Raw genomic sequence first — 25,579 nt, forward strand, 5'->3', positions numbered from 1 at the left:
ATTGATATATACAGAACTTCTTTTCAAGGAACCCTCCTAACCCATACAACGACCAGGCTTGTCAAATCAGATGGTCACTGAGTGAACAATCAGAAAAGAGTTCCCTTGGTCTGTTTGATGTTTTTAATATTGATGTCCTTGATAATCACCATGAAAAACAAAGCCAGTGTCATGATAGCAGTGCCAGCAATCAACATGCGCTTCTGCGTAGCAGCATAGGCATACATGATAGCCGTTCGTGTCTCAGAGCCCATGGGGTAGCTCAGCTGCAAAGGAAGACTATCATAGATTTCCTGCCACTGACCAGCACTGCTCTCGGGAAGCATAATCTGGAGCATGCCAGGCAGCGTATTGGTCCAGATAGCCCCGGAGATACTGCCTCCCACAGAACCTCCAATGTATCCGAACAGACCCAGCAAAGCCAATAGAGCGGCAACATCATTATGATCAGAAGCCGCCAACAGAGCAATCTGCTGGCCGATAATCATGACACCGCCACCGAGGGCAATGAAGATCTGGCACATGATAATATACCCCAAGCTGTGGCCCGGGCTGCGAAAATAGATCATCAACCCGACACCAAGCATATACAGCGGGACGCCCCACATCAGAACCCATTTGAACCGGCCAGTGTAGCTGATCAGGGCTCCCACGATAAAGAGCTCAACTCCAGAGGTAATGTCGAAGATACTGGAGATATAACCAGCAGAGGCCACTGAGGTGTTGTAAACCACCTGGAGATAAGAGGTGAAGTAGTAATTCCAACAGTAGTAGGCAACCTGGTAGGTAAAATCCAATAGACAAGCACCGACTACGGTTCGGTTTCTCAATAGATGCCAAGGAACAAAGGGTTGACGGGCACCGAATCTCTCCCAGAAGCCAAAAATAATCAAGAGGACAAACCCAACGACAAGCATCGCAATGATATAGTCGGTCGCCCAAGCCTGGCTAGAGGAGGAAGCGATAGTGAACGGCAGTAGAAAGAGAACAAACCCTGCGCATAGAAGGACCACACCCACGACTAGCGTCACGTTAATTTAGGAAATTCGTGAAGAATAGAACGCGGTACTTACTGTCAAACTCAACCAAGTAATGCCAAGTACTTTGGCTCCAGGTACGGCCACTTGGTTTTCTCAACACAAGTCCGTTTTTCTTTGCCTTCCGTTTACCCAGTTGCATCATGACCACCATAGGAATAGCAACAAAAGGCAGGATGATAGCCCAGACACCATATCCCCAGCGCCAGTTTTTATCATGAATTGTGTCAGCAGCAGCAGGGCCGCCAAATGCCGTGATCATATAGGGTGAAGACGTGAAAGCGAAAGCGAGACCGCGATTCCGCAGCGAGGAAGTATCAGACGTAACCACATCTATACAGAAGATCATGCCAGTGAATCCAACGGAATAGAAGATCTGAGCAGATTGTTGTTAGTCGCGGTATTCGATTGGGGGAACGAAGTCTGGGTGCCAGGCCTACATTTGCTGCGGCATAAAGCTCAAAACTATTACAAGCTGCCATGAGGATCATACCCAAGGTCGCAATCATGAGCATCAGCAGGAATCCAACCGTGCGATCCCACAAGTTGAGAATCTTTGCAACGGGTAGGTAGGTGGCGCCTGCCATGACGCTGGATACGACACTGATGACTGGCAACAAGGAGTGGTCTTGGAATACACTGGACACGTAGGGATCCAGGTTTGCTGAAAGGGAAGACTCAAAGGCATTGCTGAAGTACAGGAGCCACATACTGTATATGCTGTCAATTAGTAAATTGTTCGTCCTTGAAACCTTGCCCAGAAGGTTCTTGGGATGGCTCTAGAGGACACTCGAACAACTTGCCTTATATAGACCACGATCAAGGAAGACCTTGACCACGACAGTGTCATGGCTTCGGCAATTTTCACTCCATCCTGCGCATTCTCATCTGGTACATCATCAGGGTTTTCAAATTCGGGCGCCTGCTTTTCATTCCCTGGCTCAACATGTATATTGGTCTCGCATTTGGAGGCGTTCGCCTCTTCCATAGAAGACTGCGCCATGACAACCAGACGGTATCAATCAAAGCGAGATAATTATCATTTATGAAAGCGAGTAGGACTTTGAAAACGACCGCGGGCGAAAGGAAGCCCACGAAGAGAGATACTAGAAAGGCATTTTAAATGGACCCCAGAAGACAGAAAATTTCTCATATAGGACATTTCTTTTCCACATTAATCCCAAGCGATTCATTGCCAAGGGTTGGCAAAAACCTAACCAGTGTATCTAGAGTCTCTTGAAGTTCCACTGAGAACGCAAAGCTATGCGCCTAGTGGTCAAAAGAAACTCGAGCAGAAAATGGAAACCTTGAAAGCCATGATCTAATCTGATCCGAGACGTTCGCGTCTTAGCAAAGAAATGCTCAGCATTGGCAACCTCTGGGCATGACCCATGTCTTGGAAAGATGGCCCCAAAAATCCAAGTAGAAAGACTCGCCAAGGGAGGCCGAAGCGCAAGGGCAAGTATTAGAATGCAACCACAGAGCCCGGGGGTAGTGCTGATTTGACCCAAGATCTGGGCGCCTAGTAATAGAATCTCCACCAGAGCATGGCGCCAAGCGGAGTTTGTTCCTGAATTTTCCGACACGATGGCTGATGATCAGATAAGTTCGATGCTGAATAATGTGGCCCACTCGACTGCATGGACCTCGAGTCGAGAGCAAGCGGTTTCGGGGAAAACCCCTAGTTGAGCGTGTATTTCTCACCTGATCATGCCAAGAACCTCCATTGGAAAGTCCCGTGCATGATTTGTGGATGAGTGTGGTTCCTCGTGCAGATCGTCAGGTTGAACAGAGTTGGTGTAAGCTTTTTTGCTCAATACCCTGTGTATCTAAGTTTTGGTAATACCTATCTTACACACGAATTGATCGCACGTCATCAGTCAACCTGAAGGCGACCAGACCTGCTTGAAACCCTAAATGCTCTTTCAAGCACGATAACTTCTCATTGCAATCATTACAACATGCAATTGACAACAGATGTGGCATTTCTCTAAGCCGCATATCGCGATCACGGCAATTTAGGCGAGTAAGATTGGCAATCCGGCATGTGTGTTTTTTTCAAGTCTGCCAAGTCTATTTCTTGGCGCCAACGTCGCTGAAACGGAAGTACAGTATGCTTATCCTTCGGCGCCGATCACTGGGCTGGATTCACCGGTGTCGGCATTGACACGGCTGACGATCATTACAAAACGGGATGTCCGATTTTACAGCAAAAGATCCGAACCATCCGTGGACAGACACAGGTAGGAATGGAATGAAGACAGGTATTGAACAAGGGAGACTGGATCAAAACTCATATCTTGTGTCTTGGTGGATATTATAGGTTGGAGCACATCTATAATTTACTATCTACCCACCGCGGTGCCCTTTTCTCAGCAAAGGCTCTAACCCCTTCATGGAGATTCGTGCCCTCATTCAATGAAGGTTCCCAATTTTCACTCAACAAGCGACTCGCGTTCTCTGCACTCCCATCTTCCCAGCCAGCGACAATTCCCGCGCGACTAATAATGACACTATCCGGACTATTGTCGACAATGCGAGCCGCATAATCCAATGCCGCCTTCACAACCGGCCGGTCCAGCACCTCGCAATCAGTTGCCCCATCCTCCGTCACGGCATTTATCAATCCCCATTCCTTCGCCTCGGTAGCAGTGATCGTTTTGCCGGTCAGCGCCAGTTCCATCGCTCTTGGGCGGCCAATGGTTCGAGCCAGTCTCGGTAAAGAGCCCGCCATGGCGACAACACCTCTCTTTGCTTCAGGGAGTGCAAAGCGTGCCCCTTGAGCTGCGATCACAAGATCCAAATTGGCAATCATTTCCATCCCTCCACCAAACGCTAATCCATTCACCGCAGCAATAACAGGTTTCTTGCCGTGGCGCCGGGACAAGGCTCCAAACCCGGACCGTGGCATCGGATGCTGGCCAGTATGGTCTCCGCTGGCACGACGAGCATTTGTTTGATTCCATTCTTTCAAGTCCATTCCAGCACAAAAGGCTCGTCCGGCGCCTGTGACGATAGCACAGCGAAGCGATGGCTCACTGTCATACCACGCGAACAGTGTTTCGAGATCATATTGCGCTGCGCTGGTCATGGCATTGAGCGCTTGGGGTCGGTTGAACACTACCAACATCACATGTGGAGCTGGAAAAGAGATGATTGCATGGCTTTGTAGGGGCGGTTGCCTTTTGAGGCTGGGATAAGAGCTCATGATGGCTTCACAAAAGTAGAGTATCTGCTGTTGGGGTTCCCTGTGACGGTGGCTACTCAAACAATCAAAGACACAGAAGACGAAGATGAAGCTGCTGGCCTCGGGTATTAAGATCTACTTCACAAGCCTGGTCCATGCCCCGGCAATAGGGGAATTGGGTAAGGTCTTTCTGGTAAAATGAGTAATACTGGACTTCCTTTTACCGATACAGGGAAACGGTATTACATTTCCACGGGTTGATCTCGGGGAAACAGAAATGCAAAAAAGCCTAGACGATCTGATAAAAATTAGCCTTTGAGGAAACTTCGCGGTCACTTCCAAGACTCGTCCTCCCATCCTATTCTTGAAAGTGTAACATAGTCAAAGGTAACATGTGCGAGACTTGACAAGAATTTGACTACCAAAAGTCAAGTTTGATATTTTCATTCCGTTGCAAACGAACCCGCAGTACGAGGCACTTTCCCGCCAGAGCCTCTGATTGAGTTTGGATCGTCGGGCCGTGGGGCACACTACGTAGCCTGGTGGACCATCGTAACAAGCGTCAACCCTGATATGAGTACCGGTATTTGGACCAAAATAAGACATGCAGAAATACCTGTGACAACTAAATTGACCTCGGTAATTGAAAGACAAGTGCCCCCAGGTCCATTGCCAAGCCGACATGTGGCTACAGACTTGGCCATGATTCTCTCCACTGCCGGCATAGGATGCGTCATTTATGTAAAGTATTTGCTGCCAAGCCACTATTCTTGTACTGTAGCGTAGCATTATGAGCGACTTCCCCACGAGCATGTCTCAGACGCTTGGTAATATGTGAACTCTATTTGGTTTTATTCTGTCTAATCAAGTTGAGAGCTGCATACCATACTTCGTGATACTTGGAATAAGTAGAAACCTCATTTCAATGGAAAATCAAGCTATACGCTTCAAATTTCACAGTCGAGGCTTAAAAGCCAAGCCAGTGCCCGCAATGTGAGGACTTCCTTGGTTGAATGGACAAATTTGGAAGAATCGCTCCCTGGTGCACTTCACAAGACTAGCCCGCTTATGGGGCAAATCGATGATCTGATCCTGATGCAAACCAAAGGTGTAATCATAGGTCAAGACCTTGTCATTGTTCGAGAGAGGCTCTCCAATAACGTTTTCTGTACGGTGGTCATCGAGAAAACAGTAATGAATCATGCTGGGCCACCATGCCATCACACGATGAGGGCCGCGGAATGCATCATTCCCAACAAGAGTATGCCGACCGCGATCAAAATCTTGAGACGCGTAGTGTGCACCGATGTTATCTTCCTTTGCCCAGAAAATCTCGTAGTAAGAAAATGGGGTATCATTGAAGCGACCGAGAACGGTGAGAGTGTGAGGATCTTCATTCTGGCGGCGTAAGTAGTCGCGGTGTTGGTCCAAGGTACCAGTTTCCTTCCAGCCCTTAGCGACACGAGGGTCATTTTGCCAAGTATGGAAGAGGTTCAAATGTTCAGGATTTTGATAGTCTAGCGCGACGAGCGAGAAATGTTCATCCAGGAAGGGTATGTAGCGACTGTAAACAACGGAGCCGGGGGTGGGCTTGGGGTGTCGGCGAGGGTGTCGGCGGTGCGAAGTTTCGGTAGAGGTCATGGTGAAGTCGAGGTGAGGAACCGCTTTAGCTGGGTTCCAGTTCGGGAGCCAGATGGGCTGAGAGCCGAGAGGAGACGCACATCCCTGCCAGAAGGCGTTGCGCAATACCAAAAGCTCATTCGTAGACTGCCACTGAGCAGCATTGCTGACAGGCTGTGGGTGGTCAATGGCTACCATGGAGAGTCGGATAGACTGTGCCAAAGCTTCGGCATTTTGGCCTTGGAGCTGGAGACGGAAGGTCTCTATCTCTTCATGGACTGTAAATGTCGTGTAGAGAAATAACCAGACTTGGCCAACTGTTGGTACAGAGTTGCCTTTCCAGCTCAAGAGGCATGACGGGCTGCGCTGTGCTCGTGCCCAAGCAGTGTTGTCGGCGGATGAGATCACTTCTGGGTTGGCCGGACGCGGTGCCCCAAAGTAAAGTTTGTCATTGTCTAAAGCCTCGGGGAATGGTTGTGACTCTTTTTTAGCCTTCTGAAGCTGTAGCAGCTGCGTCCCATTGTGAAGCTCGTCCGATGGCTTCAGATAGTAGGTAGTCAAGTAGGGATGAGGTAACCGAATCTTGATGGGCGCCATTTTTTGCAATTTTTGGCTCATATGCAAGCAAACAGAGCGATGAATCAAAGTTCAGTAGGTAGCAGCAAAGAAAAAGATTGGTCTGCAGAAAATCAGAGGGGAAGATCAAAAAGCACCGCCCCAGCCTGCCATGACCATGACTTCCCAGAAATTTGCGTGGGGCAACACGATCCGATTTCGCACGGCTCGCACGCTTCAGACTTCTCCTGATACTCTCTGTGCATTGTATTCACCAACACCCCGGTGGAACTCAAGTTTTACATCATTTCTTACCCAGCGGCTGCTGGAAGCATAGAGTAGGAAGTGGAAACGTTGATCTGCTTCCCCAAAGGCCATGATGCTTCGGGCAGAGTGCCTATTTGGGCGGGCTGTGGACCGCTTTGTATGGAGACAGCCTGTATCAGATTAGAGTAATGTGGTTCCCACAGGAAGAGCTGAAAAATGGAACAAGTGCTCCATGCAGGGAATTGAGTTTACCATACGCCAAGACTAATCCCTTGTGTACTAGTGCCCGACGATCACTACAGTATCGCAATACATCATGCACCATGCAAAGCTTAGGCCCTAGGAACTGACCAATACTTGAAACCATACGAGACATTGGGATAAGTAGCTATTGCTTCCATTTATATTTTTGCTCCGGACCGTGCAAGCAGTGCCCGAATGATTTGAGGCATAATGTGGGTGGAGCCTCTACGCAATGTGAGCGTGGGGAGGAGCCACGGCACATAAAATTAAGAATTGGTAGCCGTCCCGGGTATTAGATTGACGAGGTTATTTTACGCGCGTGTGCGGTGTTTTATTACGTCCCATGGATGCAGGTTGATTTTTTTGATAAAATCAGATACACCGATCTCTCAACCCGCTAGCGGCGTCTTATCTGATTCTTTCAAGGTCTTCTGATTATCTGATCCGTCGTGTTCCCTACTCATTTTTGAATCACTGCAAGTTTCAAGGCCTTGTTTCCCGAGGTTTTAATCGATTTCAAAAATCTCCCATGCTCTCCAGCGATCCGTAGTAAGCACTCTGACTATTTGACCCCAGGTGCAGGTGGACATCACCTAACTCTTGGGCTTCCTCAGCCCTGGAATGCGTAGACACTGCGTACTAGGTATGGGATAAAAAATCTTTCCGGGAAATTCGAAACGTATCGGAAAGCACGACAGAGGAGGGAAATCAGGGGTGGACCAACAAGAGCCTGTTTTAAATGCCGGAGCCGGTGATAGCTAAGGATAATGATCGACTAGATCAGCGTGGTTATATCCACTGCGTAATATAATGTCGTTATTCTACTCGATAGTCGCATACGCTCTCCACTATACGAGATATACGAAATATGACCGGGAGATCGAATAGCAGTCAAGGTCTCCGCACATTTACGTATAAGCAAATAACTTACTGTACAGGAGATGCAAGTGTCAACAATTCGATCAGCATTGGAATTGTTGCTTGGCAGATCATCACTCCGGTACCTGCTCTGATCCCGGGAAGAAAGTTCCGCACGCATGGTACATAAAGCCAAGCGTTCGCCAACCTTCTCCGGAGGCATTGCCGATTTTAGTCTCCTCAGTGGTGATCAACATGTCTAAGATGTGGTCTGCAAACACCAAAATCCGTCTTCCTTATCCTTTCTTGACAACGTTCTGTCTTGTCCCATCACATGACGCCCAAAACAATGAGGTGTTTCAGCTGAGCAAGGAAGAAGGCTTTGCGGGCGAAGCTTCTCTGCCCGTAGAACTCCATGATGACAACATTCAATTCACGAGACCGAGCGTTGTAACCTCAACTGGTCTTCCTGCGATCACTGCTTTGCGCCAACAACGACCCCAACAGGGTCCATTAAGCATATGTTCATGGGATAGTACCGGAGTCATCACCGTCAACCATATTTGGTTGATACTCTACACGATATTTACCATCGAGCCCGAGTTGGAGACATTTCGACTACAACTATATGGACCCGGTAGCGATGCCATAAGTGAGGACTTGCGTCTCTCGATGGTGGCCCTCAACTCAGACGGGTGTTCTGTGGTTTTCCGCAGCAGTTTTTGGCAGGGATGCGCCTCACCGCTGAGCTCTCGTTCGATTTGGACATCCTCCGCAAACAATACCGTGCCACATTTACACTACGTCACCACATCTACAGCAACAATACGTCGCAGCCACCCACTTCGTCCTCCAAAATCTACATCAGGCTCGATCGCTTACAGTCGATACATCCCCAGTTTGGACAAAGTCTTTTCCCTGGTTATCATTGATCATCAGGACCCGACCCATGTCGAATTCTTCCACCAGTCAAGGAGAACGTCTTCTCCAGCCAGTGACTTAGGTATGCAGGGAGACTCCCTCGAGGAGGACTACGAATATCTTCGCAGAAAAAATGAAGACGCACATACAATTGGTCTACTAGGCCAGTTTGATGGGACATTATTTGGATACTTTGAGGTATTCTGGGCCAAGGAGGATCCTCTAGGTGTGGCCAGCGACGCTAGTGATTTTGATCGTGGACTGAATGCTTCAATTGGATACTCTTCCTTTAAGTCACGGCGCTGGCTGCAAGCCTGCTGGTCGAGCTTACTCCATTACATTTTCCTTGATGAGCATCGAACGGAGAATATCATCGGTAATGGAGTGTGGGGGCATGAGCTACTGGGTGATGCTTCATTTGAGTTGCTGGAGGATGAGATGGTGCAATTGCCGCATCAGCGGATACATCTTACAAGATATTCACGTGAATTGTTCTTCTCTCTCTGTCCATTTGATGGGGCTCTGGAGGACGTTAACCTGCAGCTACCCTCTCGCTTATAGAATAGTATAGAAATGCACTGGGTGGCATCCACGGATGCGAGTGAAGCTTCTAAGATTATTTCATCTGTCACAATGCTAAATACTTTCATTGTCTAAATCCTTGACAGGCCTTATATTAAATCGTATCCGTGTAATCCAATCATTGGCTTTGTGCTCGACCAATTTGTCATTCCCGCTGTAAAGGAAGAATCAAGGCCAATCACAAGGAAAACCTCTACCTCGTGTAGGTGATTCTCAGTATGTGTTGTATCCCTTTCAGGTTTGCGATGCTTTTGATGAATATTGAAGCAGCATTTAACCACTGTATGGTTTTTGAAGCAGTCTATTCTTACTATATTCTTATTTTTTCTTCTAGTATCCCGTCTAGTAGTATAAAACGCCTTTAGAAACGGGCTTTTGTGAATACGTTCAGAAACCGAGGTGTATCAAAGTCCCAAAAAATGGGCCCATGAATCTGTGAGTGAATCCTAATTTTCTGGTCATTGTCTGAGGCACATAGACTGGAACTCTGAAATCCCACGAGCGCGTTACGTGTTGCTCACACATACCTTATATCGAGTTTTTTATGGGGCATAGTTCATTCAATGGACAGCTAGATCATAATGACTCATGATGGCTCCGCTCCTAGTGAGGTAAAATCGTGAGTTCTCTTCTCTGAATCCCAAATTATAGGGGAAGAATGACATTGAAATGATGAACATGAAGACCAACGAATCTATCAGGTTTTATCTGCTTTGTCATCTTCGCAAGCTTTTCTTTATTCATCAGGTCTTTCTCCTCCTTTCTCCTCCTTTCTCCTCATCTCATCCTGAGTCAAGCGGGCCAAAATGAAGTGACCTAATGGTTTTCTCGTGGGTTTAGATACGCCCTGGAGTCCAGTTTTCTCATCTCTTCAGTTGCCATTGTTGCAACCTTGTCACGATTCAAGCGATCCTGCTCTTGTTTCTGCCGCTTGGGTTCCTGAGCCAATTTCTCTATATTTTCGGATTTTCCTTGGTTCTTTCAAGCGATATTGGCTGATTCTTGCCTGGGCTTTCCCTGCTATCCGATTAATATGTTGGGCGATGGGCACTGGAGGTCGTATATGGCATCGTAGAACCCGCGTACTTCAGGATTATAGAGGGTCGGAGTAGCTTCTTTGGGCTTATCGAGATTCCTAAGGTTGGCCAAGCTGCGCAGGGGGGTCAAGAAGGCAAACCGAGGAGATTGATGAGAGCAAACAAAAGGCATCATCTAATATGAGTTTCGGATGGGTCATATATAGTAAAATCAGAAAGGGGGAATGAAGCTAGAAAATATGAACACGCTGATCCAAAGGGTAGTGTGGTAAAGTTGAAGAGTAAAGTGAACGAATTTAGGTGAGGTCAGATCTGTCATCTAGTTAAAGTCCTACTCATTTGGACATATGACTTTCCTAGGTATCCCAGTATTGGCTGGAAAATGGCGAAGTGCGGATGATAAATGCAATATTTTCTGATCTCTTCTTATACCCTTGCTACCGTCTAGATCCAGCCAGGCTGTCTTATAAAGGTATGCCGCATTAATACGGCAAATCCCCTAATGTGAACTTTGCAAGAGGTATGTAGTGACTAAATTGGAAATTTGTCACGAGACATTAGCAGAGCACCGCTTCAATATTAAGTGGCTGTGCCCCGATCTCCCTTAACCTTATCCAATAGACAAATCATAGCGACTTGAAACGAAAGACCTCACACAGCCGTGATTGTTGACATTCAATATAAGCTGCGCCGTGTTCTAGTTCTCAAGAACCAGATACTTCTTTGCCTTGAGAAATGGCCAGGGTGACCGTATATCATTGAACGTGGTATGCCTAGTCAGCAGCTGCTAGCGTCTGCCGTCACCATGGTGATGATAACACCAGTGGTAGTGAAGAATAGGGGGAAGTAAGCTAATATTCCCGCCTATAGCCTAATAATTTACGGCTCTATTTTGCGCCTAGCGTCCTACGCAATCTAAATTTGATGTTTGTTATTTCCTTAAATAAAGTATTCAGGTCATATGCATGTTGACGCCACAGTGGCTACATCAGTTGATATGATTGGGATCATAGCTGTGGTCCTATTTCATGCAGCCTTACTTCAAGCTCGCTGCTTGCCACGCTAGCTAGTTACACGCTAAGAGGAGCTCTCTCCGTGAAGAATGAGACAAAGGAAGAGTCAACGTATCATTGAACGTAGATCGAAGAGCCAACCAGGACAGAAAGCGCTGAGCTAGACTCATATACAGGGGGTGGCATAGCAGGGCGAGACCATAGCGGACCGTTGAATGCCATATGGCGACTCCATCTAACGGCGGAGAAGGACGGGAGGATCCGTTACTGCCCTGGCTCCTTCGGAAATAGGACTAAGAGGATGGAATTGTGCTCCTTTTGGCCCCTTTTCTTCCCGCATCAGGCCTTGGCCATCACGGGACAACCAAAGCATTGGAACATGCAACGGTCACAGGAAGAGAGAAAGGGGGCGAACGTGATGAAGAGAGAGTAGTGCGTGTAAATCGCTACGATATCGGGGTCCCAGACTAGTTGAGATGACCCAGACGGATGGAATAGGTGGAAGGATTCATATCGGCCAAGCAATGACTATTAAAGCCAACGAGGCTGGGTTCAATTCTAATACCATATAGGGAGTAGGGGCGTAGGAAATATCCTAGAAGAAAAGTGGACTACGCAGGAACAGGAAAAGAAGACCCATTCCGGGACCTTGAATGTGGTGCAGGATGGGTCACATCGTCATCAAGCGGGTCCGGACCACGACCGAAAAGCCCAGAGCTTGACAAAAGGATCCGATTACCCAAGCGGTTCCCCATCGTGCGATAGCGTATCCCAGGCCTGTAGCCGCGGGACACGGGAGCAGCGTGCCGGACGCTAAGGAAGGCGGACACATTGGCCCCATTGGCAGGCCAAGCGGCTCGGAAGGGAAATTAAACTGGTGGCTCTCTAAACATAAAATGAGGGACTCCACCGAGCACCATCAAGGCAGGCCTGAGAGACGATCTATCAAGCGGGAATCCACGCGCCGTTCCGCGGGTGGATGCTTTTCCTACGAAGTGCTGCTCTCCACGGGATCAGATCATCCGTTCAGGAATGAGAACGAGAGAGGGAAGTAGGTTAAGATCAAGAATATACACAATCCTTAAATGGGGGGAAAGGGGGGAAATAATGGCCCCAAGAGTCCTCAGGGACAAGAGAACTGTGGATCTAAACCAGTTCGAGTTTGGCTTGAACCTTTCAGTGGGATAGCCATCACCCCCGCCCAGACTAGATTCTCTGGAATTTTCTGTCGCCCGCGCAAGGACCCTAGAATATACTCCTGTAGGGGCAACATGAAACGGGGTGGATCCGTAGAGGAATTCTATGGAGTCGTCACGTCTATGCTTAGGGCCGGCAATTCTCATTCCACGTGCTACAAGCCCTTTTAATCAAGAAGCTCCCGGGCCGGATGGTGCCCTAAGAAGAGAAAAGGCACGGACTCGCTTAGCTGGAAGCTCCCGAGGCTCCACCGGGGAACAAGCAGCTTCCTGTCATGGTTTGGTGAGGGTTTGGCCCAATCTCCTCTTTCTGGGCCGTTAGCTTCTGGGCCCGGAATCTTTTTACCCACTTGACTTGCCCTGTGCGAGGTTTCTCATCTGGTTGCCCCCCTTTTTTTTTCTGGTTGTTATTCCCCGGTTGGGGGGGGAAAGTAGAGCAAGAGCGAAAGAGGGCAACCTATCTTCCAAATTTTGGGCGATATTTGCTTTTTTTTAATCAAAAAAAGAAAGCATGTTGCTTTTGATCAATCCTGAAGATCTGCCACTCTTTCTAGCACGTGAATGAGTTGTAAAGACAGATTTGGACAATGGTGTGTCACAGCGGGGAACCTTAGAGAACATGATCTTACTATATCATCGATCGGACATTTTAGGAGAGAATCCCAGGTCCTATACAATAATGGCGCATACACCACATTCTTTTCCTCCGTTTATATTTGAGGAGTTTAGTCAGGGATCCTTTCCTGTATGTTCTTTTCGCCCCTTGAAAGAACCCAATCGAATCCAATGATCTCATGAAACTGTCAGAACCGCCATGCTCATGAAACGTTGTTTGCATGAGCAGATAGATCATTTTCTTTAGAAGACAAGTCTCTTGCCGAGACGGTCTCAGAAGGGTTATGACAGATGACCCAAGAGCTAGGGAACCCGGCCGGCTGGGTATACATAATCTATTTTATTAAATAAGGATCGATTTGACGTCTTGGGATTTATTTTAGTCTGTGGTTCTGATTCTGATTTTGATTTTGATTTCATATTTGATAAATCTTATTTTCCCTTTTCCATTGGGAAATTGATTTTTGCCTATTTTCCTGGATTTATTGAATTGATTTAGGAATTGATGAATTGTCCCAGCTTTAAACATTAGGTTCCAGAGGTTTAACCCCTCCCACTCCCAGTTCTCTCTCTCTCTTCCCTCTTCCTCCACTTAGTTCCAGCCACTTTCTGCCCGGACCAGACTTCGCACAACTTGGGCCCCCTCTTTTTCCTTTTCCCCCTCCCCCTTCACTCTTCTCTTTCTTTGCGTCATTTGGGAACAATTGGGGTTCTTTCTGCTTTGACACCGCCTGCACCCCCTCTTGGGAATCTCGATACCCCTCTTAGCCTCCCGAACCCCTGCTTGAACCGCCCGAAAACCACTCGCCATGTCGGGGAAAATGACATTGTATAAGTTGGTGGTGCTGGGCGATGGAGGTGTGGGAAAAACTGCTCTCACCATTCAGGTTGGTCTCAACCGCTCCCGACCGTGATCTAGGGGAGGACTCCGAAGGGCATCCCGAGAAACTGACATTTGAGGTCCACAGCTATGTCTCAACCACTTTGTCGAAACCTACGATCCCACCATCGAAGACTCTTATCGCAAACAAGTCGTCATTGACCAACAGTCGTGTATGCTCGAGGTGCTGGACACGGCGGGCCAGGAGGAGTACACTGCACTGCGGGATCAGTGGATTCGAGATGGAGAGGGCTTCGTACTGGTCTACAGCATCACATCGCGCGCCTCCTTTTCGCGTATCACCAAGTTCTACAATCAGATCAAGATGGTCAAGGAGTCATCCAGTTCCGGCTCGCCCTCCGGCCCCAGCTACTTGAGCTCCCCCATGCAAGCGTCCGGAGGTCCGTCGCGGCCCGTGCCCGTTATGCTAGTCGGCAACAAGAGCGATAAGGCCGTGGAGCGTGCAGTTTCCGCACAGGAAGGACAAGCACTCGCCAAGGAGCTGGGATGTGAATTCGTTGAGGCCTCCGCGAAGAACTGCATCAACGTTGAGAAGGCCTTCTACGACGTCGTTCGCATGCTGCGCCAGCAACGGCTACAGCAGCCGGGTCGGAATCAGGACCGTCGCCAGCCTGGAGGTCGCGACCGCGATGCTGGCCCTGAATATCCCAAGTCTTTCCGTCCGGATCGGACGAGACATCGCAGCCGGCTCCAGTGCAACATCCTGTGATCGGCCGGGTCCGTCCGGGGGAAAGGAGAGCATTGAATATCCTGTGATAGTGATGTCGATACTCTCGTTTGCTTCTTTTATTTTCCTATTTCTTTTTCCTATTGGTCTTGGGTGCATCTGGAAGGGTGGTTCTGTCTTTTGGTTACGACCTTTGTTCGGCGTCAGGCCTCTTCTCTCGCTTTCTCTCCTCACATACACACAAACACACACTCACAACCCCACTCCTCGTCTCTCTCGCTTTGCTCGCCATTCCAGAGTCCCTGAAGGTGGAGACTATTGTCTCTTTCAGCTCCCACGCACACTTCTCTGCCGATCACTCTTGATTTGGGCCATTGAGGGGGGGGCACCCCGCCACTCAAGCTGCGGGATCCACCGCACCATGCTGGTTTGCACATCTTGGCCAGCTCCCCCCACCAAATTGTGGGAGGCAACCAGCCATAAGGGTTTAGAGCGAAGGACGGATGGGGGTTGTCTTGCATTCCATTGGAGCACCCGACGCCACAAACAACCAAAAAAATATCCTTGGCGACGAAGCCAGAAGATCGCAGTCGCGCATTAGCAGGCATTTCGATATGATACCCTACGACTGAGCTTGTTTATCTTTCTTTTGAATTTTTGTCGGCCATTTAAGCAAGTATATAGACAATACAGATCTTTCTATCTAATGGTCAATCTCATGGCGAAATGAAGATCTTGGGCCGACTATATTTAGAGCGAGTAGGAATAGCTTCTCGCACTAGTTAAAATCCAAAAGTAAGATCTTGTTTCAGCCGCTCAATTGCCTCAACTAGTCCCCACTTCATGTCTCGTGTGATTTTTGAAATGGGACCTATACAAAGCGGGTACTTAGTCCCACCGCATAGCTTTCTTAGCTGCACATGTACCACTCGGGTACCGTCGTGCGGGGAAAGCAATAGGCCCTCGGGCCAACTGTCCCCCGCATTTTCGGCTTTCGCTTTAAATGTCCTCTGCTTCAAGGGCGAAACAGATGGCATCTCTCCGAACGGGTCAAATCGCACCGGAGCTTGCACCCTAATTCTGGAGAGGCACGTACAGGGGCATGTACATGCGATCACAATCCGGTCCAATCAATCACTAGTTGACCCTCGCAACATGACGCCACACCCACAACAGATAGCGCTGGAACACTCGCTTCGTGACCCGGATGGATTTTGGTCTGGTCCCGCAGAGCGGCTCCACTGGCACCGCAAGCCATCCAAAGCTCTGACGCTTCAATCCAAGACTCTCCCTAGCGGGGTCAAGCATGACCACTGGTCCTGGTTCGCCGATGGCGAGATCTCCACAACCTACAACTGCGTAGATCGTCATGTGCACAATGGCCTCGGAGACCAGGTCGCTATCATTTGGGAGTCCCCGGTCACGCGGACAGTGGAGAAATTTACCTACAAGCAGTTACTGGATGAAGTCGAGGTTCTTGCAGGGGTGTTGCGCGAGGAGGGGGTCCGTAAAGGCGACGTGGTGATCATCTACAGTACGTGGCACAAGCTCATCCTAGCTTCTCCCAATTGGTGTACGCCTTGTTTCATCCGCTAAACCATTCAGTGCCCATGATACCCGCGGCGCTCATCGCCGCGCTTGCAATTGTCCGGCTGGGCGCCATCCATGCAGCCGTGTTTGGCGGGTTCGCCGCCCAGTCGCTAGCGCAACGCATTGAGGCTGCACGTCCCCGCGCCATCATGACCGCATCGTGCGGAGTCGAGGGTTCCAAGGGCCCCATTTCATATCGGCCACTAGTGGAAGGGGCGGTTGCGGCGAGCAAGTTCAAGCCCAGCAAGGTGATTGTGTGGCAGCGAGATCAACTACGCTGGAATAACCCCGATAAGCTCGGTGGCCAGCGAAATTGGCAGCGACTGGTTAAAAGCGCTCGCATGCGTGGTATCCGGGCCGGCCCGGTACCTGTCAAGAGCACAGATGGACTCTATATCATTTACACGAGTGGTACCACCGGATTGCCCAAGGGAGTGCTTCGGGAGGCTGGCGGTCATGCCGTTGGGCTTGAGCTATCGATTCGATCTTTATTTGGAATTAAAGGGCCGGGTGATGTGATGTTCTGTGCCTCCGATATTGGCTGGGTGGTTGGACACTCGTACATTCTCTATGCACCGCTGCTAGTCGGTGCAACCACGGTTCTCTTCGAGGGCAAGCCTGTCGGTACGCCTGATGCTGGAACTTTCTGGCGCATTATTGAGAAGCATGCGGTCAATACGCTGTTTACAGCACCAACGGCCATGCGAGCCATCCGCAAAGATGATCCGAATGACAAGCTCTTCAAGGAAGTAGGACAGCGCGGCGGGCTAAAGTCTCTTCGAGCGTTGTTCCTCGCAGGCGAGCGAAGTGAGCCAAGTATTGTGAACGCATATCAGGATCTTCTGGCACAATTTGCGGCACCCGGTGCTCTCGTCGTTGATAATTGGTGGTCTTCTGAATCCGGATCACCTATCACTGGATTAGCACTGAACAGCAGCGCTGCTATTCCTAGCACAGTAGCTACAGGAGCCGACCAACCGCTTGCCATTCGGCCCGGGTCAGCAGGTCTTCCGATGCCCGGATTCGATGTACGCATCGTCGACGACGTGGGTAATGAGGTCCCTCGTGGGACTATGGGCAATATCGTCATGGCTCTGCCACTAGCACCCTCGGCATTCACAGGCCTGTTCCAAGATGAAGAGAGATTCTACCACGGATATTTAAAGCGGTTCAATGGACGGTGGGTGGATACCGGGGATGCAGGACTAATCGACGAAGATGGATATGTGCACATCATGTCCCGATCAGACGATATTATCAATGTAGCTGCGCATCGTTTGAGCACAGGTAAGAATTTGGAGTTCCCTATACCCTTCAGTCAAATGTCAAAAGCTCACCCTTGCCTTGAAAAGGCGCTATTGAACAAGCAATCCTGTCCCACCCATCCATCAGCGAAGCCAGCATCGTCGGCATCCCAGACCCACTCAAGGGCCAACTCCCCTTCGCATTCATTCAACCTCGGCCTGGTACTGAGTACCCGGATCCGTTGTCCGTAACACCAACCTCGCAGCTCTTCGATGAGGTTAATGCGCTGGTGCGTGAGCAAATCGGTGCCATCGCCTCGCTGGGCGGCATGATCCAGGGTCGGGGGATGATTCCCAAGACTCGTAGCGGAAAGACGCTCCGGCGAGTGCTACGGCAGTTAATTGAGCATGGTGTCGAGGGGCGATATGATGCGGCAGTGAGTGTGCCGCCGACTGTCGAGGATGCAGAGGTTGTCGAGGTTGCGAGGGGGAGGGTCAAAGAGTATTTTGAAAGGAAGATAAAGGCGAAGCTTTAGATTAATCTTAATTATAAGACGACGCAGTCCACGTGCTATGGAAACTAAACAATCTCGGATTGCATCTTATCTGATCGGAATGTAAGCAAAACTACAAGAACGTGAGCCTTATACAAACTACCAGTAAATAAGTAAATTGTTCAAGGTAGTCAAAAAACATTATATCCAGGAAAAAGTGCTAAGAGATAAAGCGCAGCATCGGCAAACATAAAAACCCGAAGGTCCATTATGCATTATCTTAATAGACAAGACATATACACCCAAGAAATTAAAAAAAATCCCATACCCAAGGCCATCAAACGCCTGGTATCCAGCGCGCGACACGACCTCCCATCCCACCCTCACAACCCCACACTCAGCAGATGCGTCGATCAAGCGAGCGAGACAAGTAACGCGAACACACACAGATCGAGTACTATCACAATTCCGTAAGCTCACGCTTACAGGAGGAGAGCGACGGCACCGAAGACGGCAGCGAGACCGGCACCAGCGCCAGCGACATTAGCGGCACCAGCGTTGTAGGCGGGCTGGGAGGTGGTGGCGGGGGAAGCACCGCTGCTGCCGGCAGAGGTACCGGGGACACCAGTGGCGGCGGCACCGCTGGGGACGTAGGGAGTCGAAGCCAGGGTAGCGGAGGCGGAGGCGCTGGGAGAGACGGAGACGACCGGGGTGGAGGGCAGAGGGGTAGAAGAAGAGCTAAAGAGGATGTTAGATTGCGCTTCCAATATCCAATTTCCTTGGCGTCGATCGGTGTTCGATCAGTGTTCCAGATTGATTGGGGGATGCTTACCACTTCTTGCACTCAACCACGGTGGAGGTGAGGAGAGGGCGAGTGACAGTGTAGTGACCACCGGTCATGGTGAGGTGTCCAGGCTAAGAGAACGTTAGATGGGATTTTCATTGAGTCGCGATCTAGTATAGACCGATGCGATCCACATATACGATCTTTCGGGCGCGATCACTGTGAAATGATGATCCGGGTGGAACTTACGGTGGAGATGCTGTAGGTGGTACCGCTGTGGACAATGGAGGTAGCCTCGGGGCAGTAGGTGGTGTACATGGTGACAGTCTCGGTGACAGCCTCAATAGCGGTGGCACCAGCGGCCAGGGCCAGAAGAGAAGTGATGGAGAAACGCATGTTGGAATGTGGAGTAGATTCGAGGAATGTTCCTGAAGTATTATGGTCTTGATAAAGAGTGTGAAAAAAGAATGTAATCGGCCAAGAAGGTCCGGGAGTGAATCAAGAGAGTGTGAATACTTGCAAAAGGAGAGGAGCAGGGGCGCGGGATCGTTTAATATAAGACCATGGTCGACTCAGGTACCCGTGCACTAGCGCCAAATCCACGAAAATTCGGACCCAAACTCTGTTCAGGACCAGCGAAAAGAACGAAAAAGGGGGGCGGCCTTGGGTCGTGGCAATTATGGGGAAATTAGGTCGACCAGGCAATGCTGCGTCAGAACCGGATGGAAATTAAGACTCCAATGGGCCCTGCAGGGGATGCACGCCTATCAGGGGCCAGGACGTGCTCCGAACACAACCCACAACAACTCACGGCATTCAAACCTGATGAGCACTAGTGGACTGGAGGATCATTGCTGTTTTAGTGGCTTTGAAGGCTTGGAAGATGATCTGGTCCGGTCGAAAAACAGTCTAGGCCAATGATTGACGGTTTATTGAAGACCAGAATAGATGTGCACTTACCAGCAGGAAACAGATTGGAGAACTGATACCCCTTAGTAACATACTCCTATACTCCGTAGATCTGACACGCCTTTCGCGTCATTTTGGGCCCTTTTTGGGGGGGGCCCGTTTGTGCCGAGTCTGGGAAATCATCTTACGCAAGCCCATTAAGTGGGGCTTGGATCGTTTTTCCCCAAATGAAAACGCATTTCAATTGGTTCCGGACCTGAGTCAATAGAACCAGCTAAACACATCGGGATCAAGGACGGTGTTCACGGGATTCTATGCGGGGGGTCATGAAACACCGAGGCAAGGGCCTACATCTGCATAACGTCGTCATAGCCGCATAGCCTTACATTGTAGCTCATGGCTTTATATACTACTGTGCACTGGAGATTTGAATTTTGGAATCATCCAAACAGAACACTTTCTTTGTTTTCCAAGGTTCCCCCATTTAATCTCTCTTATGATCCACTTTGATCCAAGCTTACGAGGCATTCGGCCTGGTTCAGGGAGAATTGCCGGCAACAGTGCTTTTTGCTATGAGGCAAAGAAACATAGATGTAGCCCTGGGCTAAGAGTTTAATTGTTTAGCTACTAGTCGAATAATTCTCATAAACAATATCTAGGAGCCGAGTCTGGGAGTGCCTCGGGATTGCGCATGTATAGGCTTTTCGTCTCAACGCTAGACTAGACAGCTGAGGCCATCTGAAATGACTCCAGAATGGTCCGACAATCGGGAACAATGGATTGGTTCATTAGGAAAACTTTTATGGCTAACACTCAATACCTCGACGTCATGTTTAGTATCATCTTTGGAGCACTTCGGTGGTGGTTTCTATTTCGTAGTCTGTTGGTATGGTCAAGTCCTGCCCTAAAGATATATATAACTAGGCACGCGTTCTAAATTATCAACCATGTGCTTAATTAGCCATGGCCTGGGGCGACCAATGACATAATGTACATAATTACAGTGCATTGGTTTTTGTTGTTAAATAGTCCAAAATGGCAATCTAAAAGAATGTCTTCCAAAATTATTGGATCATCGATTTGTATCTACTTAGATGATCTTAGGGTCACAATTCATCTGAAGTGCCTACAACCTTGGAGCTGCGAACAGATTCCGATCTGCCGACCGTAGAGATAGCCAAATCAGAGCACGTTGGAATAATAACAGAACCATGATACGTAGATAAGTAGATAAGAATGTAAGAATCAATCAACATGTATTCATCTATTCATTACTTGGCTAAATCAAAATACGAGCTATTCAGCAATAGCTCTACACAACAATGCCAATCGGATAGTATGATCCCTCATGGATGGTGATGGGGCGCGGGATCTCTCAGCAGCGCCCGTCCAGCACCGGCCCAGAAGGCCAACACCGACGAGTGCTGACACAGATAGAACGCCATCTCTTCATTTTGGTTTTAGTTGTGTGAAGAAGAAAAGAAGGGAGGATTCGATTCGGCAAAATAAAAAGGGACCCGCGGTGCACGGACCAGGCGGTGAGCTACAACGGGTCTAGTGTGGTTTTCCGCTTTCCGCGGGCAACGGGGAAGGTGCGACCGGCACTCCGCAGTATTAAAGGCTGCGGCTTCCCTATCACAACAATTGTGTCTACTTTTCCCATCGTCGCCATGTCTCTTGCTCGTTGTGGGCGTCTTGCTCGCCTTTCCCTCGGGAGCGTTCGTACCACCGCCGTCTCCCCTCGCGCCTTCGTCCCTAGAACCACCCCTCTCGTGCGGGGAGTATCCTCATTCAACCGAGATGCCCAGCAAAAGGTATAATCGAGTCCAATGGGTATTCATGCCATTGGGACAGCAAGGCTAACGCTCTATACAGCTTCTCTCGTCCTCCCTGCAGGACTCGGACCCCGCTATCTACAACATTCTGGAGAAGGTACGTCATTGCCTCGAGCTTTATACGAGCATTCACTGACACTGCATTTTAGGAAAAAAACCGCCAGAAGCACTTTATCAACTTGATTCCCTCTGAAAACTTCACATCACAAGCTGTTCTCGATGCCCTAGGCAGTGTGATGCAGAGTATGTAGAGACCGTACCCGGCCTCCGGATGAAGACAATCTCTAATTGCATATCAGACAAGTACTCCGAGGGATATCCAGGTGCCCGGTACTATGGTGGAAATGAGCACATTGATGCTTCCGAGCGTCTGTGCCAGCAGCGCGCGCTGGAAACCTTCCGTCTTAACCCGGAAGAGTGGGGTGTGAACGTGCAGCGTATGGTGCCACCCTGACTGTTATTGAACATGGACTGAGCAGCGCTAACATTATCACAGCCTTGTCCGGCTCGCCCGCTAACCTGTACGCATACTCGGCTTTGCTGAACACCCACGACCGCCTCATGGGTCTGGACCTGCCCCACGGCGGCCACCTGTCCCACGGTTACCAGACCCCGACCAAGAAGATTTCTGCCATCTCCAAATACTTCGAGACCCTGCCCTACCGCCTGGATGAGTCTACCGGCCTGATTGATTACGATGCACTGGAGAAGCAGGCTCAGCTGTACCGTCCCAAGCTGATTGTGGCCGGTGCCTCCGCGTACAGCCGTCTCGTCGACTACCCCCGCATGCGTGCGATCGCTGACTCCGTAGGCGCATACCTGTTGACTGACATGGCCCACATCTCCGGTCTTGTTGCGGCCGACGTGATGCCATCTCCATTCCCCTATTCCGACGTGGTGACCACCACCACCCACAAGTCTCTGCGCGGTCCCCGTGGTGCTATGATCTTCTACCGCAAGGGCCTGCGTCGTACTGACAAGAAGGGCAACAAGGAGATGTACGACCTGGAGAACCCTATCAATGCCTCCGTCTTCCCCGGCCACCAGGGTGGTCCTCACAACCACACTATCACCGCGCTGGCCGTGGCACTGAAGCAGGCTCAGTCTGCTGACTTCCAGGAGTACCAGAAGGCTGTGCTCGCCAACGCAAAGGCGCTGGCTGAGCGACTTGGCGAGTCTACCAGCAATGGTGGTCTTGGATACAACATTGTTTCCGGTGGTACCGACAACCATCTGATCCTGGTCGACCTGAAGAACCGTGGTGTCGATGGTGCCCGTGTCGAGCGGGTTCTGGAGTTGTGCGGTGTGGCCAGCAACAAGAACACCGTGCCCGGCGATAAGTCAGCCCTCAAGCCCGGTGGTCTGCGTATCGGTACTCCAGCCATGACCTCCCGTGGCTTCCAGCCTGAGGACTTCCGCCGGGTCGCTGACATTGTTGACCGCGTTGTCACCTTGACCCAGAAGCTGGACAAGGCTGCCCGTGAGCAAGCACAGTCTCGTGGAGCTAAGAACCCTGGTACTCTCAAGGCATTCTTTGAGTTCTTGGGCGAGGGCGAGGAGGTCTCAGAGATTGTATTGCTACGACAGGAGGTGGAGGATTGGGTTGGCACATTCAGCCTGCCTTGGGCCAAGGACCAGTAGATTTTTTTTTTTTTATCCCTTTTCCTTTTCATCATCTATGTATATTCCCCTATGACTCAACACGAATATGACTGATAAGACCATATAACTTTCAAATGAAACTGTAAACATGGCGGGATGTTGTTTGTCTCTATGCGACAAACTTCATCGCTGACGTAGTTGGGGAAGATAACCGATAAGCGCGGACCTTCTCCGACAAGGCTGCGGAGAGATAACGGAGTCTTGCCCGTGATTGTGTCCTTCACTTTCAAATCAATTCGGCCACTACAACCGTGACCATGAAGATCAGTCAGGTATGCCCAAGTGATCGTGCCAAAAAAAAAAAAAGAAAGTACAGGCTCTTAGTGAACCCTCCAGCTCTATCTTTATCCGATTAAATCCCTCCGACCAGCCTCTCTCGATGCGGCCGTCCTTACTTCCGTAGGTCTACAATTCGATCGTCGATTTATGCTTCTGAAGGTTGAAGCAGGCAAAGATGGCCCTGAAGCGACACTGAAGAACATGCACATTCCACATTTCCCGGAAATGGGACTTTTCCAGACTGCGGTAGAATTCCCCACTACCAAACATGACACCGGGAAAGTCATTGTGACATACAATCCTCCAACGCCTCAAGAAGTCTCAGATCCAAAGCCACGCGAGCCCAAGTACCTAGAGATTCCACTGCGCCCGATGTCGGTTAAGGGTAAAAAGAAACTCCAGGTCATGATGCACAAGAGCCCAACGACTGGATATGATATGGGTGCCGAATATAACGATTGGTTCAGCGAATGCTTCGGATTTCCAGTCATCCTAGCGTACCTGGGAAGTAACTCGAGAAAAGTCCTGGGTACAATGGCGCCGGAAAAACGAAATAAAACGCCCTGGCGGACGATCTGGTACGAAGCCGTGGCGCACATTTGGCGCAAAATTGTCCCATTGCTCCTTATCTGGCTCTTCATCCTCATCTGGGCGATCAATATTCCCATCGGCATGATGGCGAATGATGATTTGACTCCTCAAGTGGCTTTACCGGCTGCCGCCCTCATTATCACCAGCTGGGTATGGGGCACACATTGCCTGCTCGTTAGAATCCGCCAAACACGTATCAGCTTTGCCGACTGCGCCCCGTTTCTAGTTATCTCCCAGGCTTCGATCGATGATGTCTCTGCCCGACTCCCGGAGGGAGAGGAAATGGATCATACTAAGTTCCGGCCCAACATTGTTGTGTCAGGTGCTGATTCAGCTTTTGAAGAAGACTTTTGGACTGAGCTTGTCGTAGGGCCTACAAAGGCTCGTCTATTGCTGACGGGGAACTGTGTAAGATGTCAGAGTCTGAATGTCGATTATGAGACCGGAAGCATGGCTGAGGGTGAAACCGGCATGGTGCTGAAGAAGTTGATGAAAGATCGGCGGGTGGATCGAGGGGCTAAGTTCAGCCCTGTTTTTGGCCGGTATTCGTTCCTGCATTGGACGGGTCACGGGGATATAATTCGGGTAGGCGATGAGGTTGGGGTGGTGGCGCGTAGTAATGAGCGGACTGTTACCGGTATGGAGTCTGACTTCTTTGCTGTTTGGGTTTAGTTTGCTGACTTTCTTCAGATTGGCCTGGTCTCACCAATTAGTACTGAAACTTTACGAATACGCAAGTCAACCTTCAAGATTGGTCCTATATACAATCAAACTTAATTCTAGGGCTGAGAATAATACGGTCTTATTTCGTATTGTTGATGTGATGATTACGATAGAGAGCTATGGTGAGCAAGTACACACTACGTACTCAATAGTATTACTTCAAATTGCAAATAGTGCACCTTACTTATCTACCCAATATCCAATACTTGAAGTCTTCATGGCATCTCCACTGGAACCAATAGTGCAGCGCTTATCGGTACTTCCGGACATACACAGCCACAATTACGTCAGTTCAAAAACTCGCGAATACACCGCCACACGGTCACCTGATTTCTAAATTGCGGACTTGATCCATGGGTTAATGAGTTGCAAGTGGATTCAATTTCCAATAATAACCTATTGTTCATTTCCGACTTGAATTTATTCTGTTGGGTATTTGCTGTCGTCTTACAACTCTGCAAGACCAGGAACTTTGATCCGCATACTGTGGCTTGACTGGACTAAGCCCCCCAATCAATCGAACACCGCTGCCTGTTCGGAACCTGCTGGATCTTTCCTCATCCTGTCACATCTCAACTGAGAGCTGCACTAGATTACTCGTGTAACCAGTGTCACACTTTCCCTCCCACGCTCTGCACCCGACCGGTCAGGCGTCAGCTGTCCCGCGGCTTCGGTGCATAAGGCGCTACTAGACCCCGCCGGGGGTAAGTTGCCGCTGCAGGGCGAGAAAAAAAAAGCGATCTTTATCGCTTCACACAACAGTCGCAGT

The 25,579-nt window shown here is 49.6% G+C and overlaps 9 protein-coding genes across 9 annotated transcripts; 5 read left to right on the forward strand and 4 right to left on the reverse strand.

The window, feature by feature from the left end:
* Positions 1–89: 89 nt before the first annotated feature.
* N7484_010683 (siderophore iron transporter mirB) lies at positions 90–2,040 on the reverse strand (the record flags this gene model as incomplete). The annotated part of the gene is made up of 4 exons (XM_057121070.1): positions 90–1,021; positions 1,074–1,413; positions 1,478–1,757; positions 1,790–2,040. The coding sequence occupies 4 exons, from the start codon at positions 2,038–2,040 to the stop codon at positions 90–92; spliced, it is 1,803 nt and encodes a 600-aa protein (XP_056966824.1).
* A 1,332-nt stretch (positions 2,041–3,372) lies between these two features.
* Positions 3,373–4,245, reverse strand: N7484_010684 (enoyl-CoA hydratase/isomerase family protein; the record flags this gene model as incomplete). The annotated part of the gene is made up of 1 exon (XM_057121071.1): positions 3,373–4,245. One exon carries the CDS (start codon positions 4,243–4,245, stop codon positions 3,373–3,375), a length of 873 nt encoding a protein of 290 aa, XP_056966825.1.
* A 933-nt stretch (positions 4,246–5,178) lies between these two features.
* N7484_010685 (GNAT family N-acetyltransferase) lies at positions 5,179–6,441 on the reverse strand (the record flags this gene model as incomplete). Its single annotated transcript, XM_057121072.1, has 1 exon — positions 5,179–6,441. The coding sequence occupies one exon, from the start codon at positions 6,439–6,441 to the stop codon at positions 5,179–5,181; it is 1,263 nt and encodes a 420-aa protein (XP_056966826.1).
* Positions 6,442–8,022: 1,581 nt separating this feature from the next.
* Positions 8,023–9,249, forward strand: N7484_010686 (uncharacterized protein; the record flags this gene model as incomplete). Its single annotated transcript, XM_057121073.1, has 1 exon — positions 8,023–9,249. One exon carries the CDS (start codon positions 8,023–8,025, stop codon positions 9,247–9,249), a length of 1,227 nt encoding a protein of 408 aa, XP_056966827.1.
* A 4,691-nt stretch (positions 9,250–13,940) lies between these two features.
* rasB (Ras small monomeric GTPase RasB) lies at positions 13,941–14,741 on the forward strand (the record flags this gene model as incomplete). Its single annotated transcript, XM_057121074.1, has 2 exons — positions 13,941–14,018; positions 14,100–14,741. The coding sequence occupies 2 exons, from the start codon at positions 13,941–13,943 to the stop codon at positions 14,739–14,741; spliced, it is 720 nt and encodes a 239-aa protein (XP_056966828.1).
* A 1,113-nt stretch (positions 14,742–15,854) lies between these two features.
* N7484_010688 (putative acyl-CoA synthetase) lies at positions 15,855–18,069 on the forward strand (the record flags this gene model as incomplete). The annotated part of the gene is made up of 3 exons (XM_057121075.1): positions 15,855–16,233; positions 16,305–17,576; positions 17,642–18,069. The coding sequence occupies 3 exons, from the start codon at positions 15,855–15,857 to the stop codon at positions 18,067–18,069; spliced, it is 2,079 nt and encodes a 692-aa protein (XP_056966829.1).
* Positions 18,070–18,509: 440 nt separating this feature from the next.
* Positions 18,510–19,207, reverse strand: N7484_010689 (putative GPI anchored protein; the record flags this gene model as incomplete). The annotated part of the gene is made up of 3 exons (XM_057121076.1): positions 18,510–18,765; positions 18,860–18,942; positions 19,061–19,207. The coding sequence occupies 3 exons, from the start codon at positions 19,205–19,207 to the stop codon at positions 18,510–18,512; spliced, it is 486 nt and encodes a 161-aa protein (XP_056966830.1).
* Positions 19,208–21,390: 2,183 nt separating this feature from the next.
* On the forward strand, positions 21,391–23,196 carry N7484_010690 (serine hydroxymethyltransferase; the record flags this gene model as incomplete). The annotated part of the gene is made up of 5 exons (XM_057121077.1): positions 21,391–21,534; positions 21,596–21,652; positions 21,705–21,798; positions 21,855–21,992; positions 22,052–23,196. 5 exons carry the CDS (start codon positions 21,391–21,393, stop codon positions 23,194–23,196), a joined length of 1,578 nt encoding a protein of 525 aa, XP_056966831.1.
* A 278-nt stretch (positions 23,197–23,474) lies between these two features.
* Positions 23,475–24,759, forward strand: N7484_010691 (MOSC domain protein; the record flags this gene model as incomplete). The annotated part of the gene is made up of 2 exons (XM_057121078.1): positions 23,475–23,489; positions 23,554–24,759. The coding sequence occupies 2 exons, from the start codon at positions 23,475–23,477 to the stop codon at positions 24,757–24,759; spliced, it is 1,221 nt and encodes a 406-aa protein (XP_056966832.1).
* Between the last annotated feature and the right edge of the window lie 820 nt (positions 24,760–25,579).

This window comes from Penicillium longicatenatum, assembly GCF_028827895.1.
Source record: "Penicillium longicatenatum strain IBT 33135 chromosome Unknown contig_7_segment0_segment0, whole genome shotgun sequence".
In the NCBI taxonomy this organism is placed as follows: Eukaryota; Fungi; Ascomycota; class Eurotiomycetes; order Eurotiales; family Aspergillaceae; genus Penicillium; species Penicillium longicatenatum.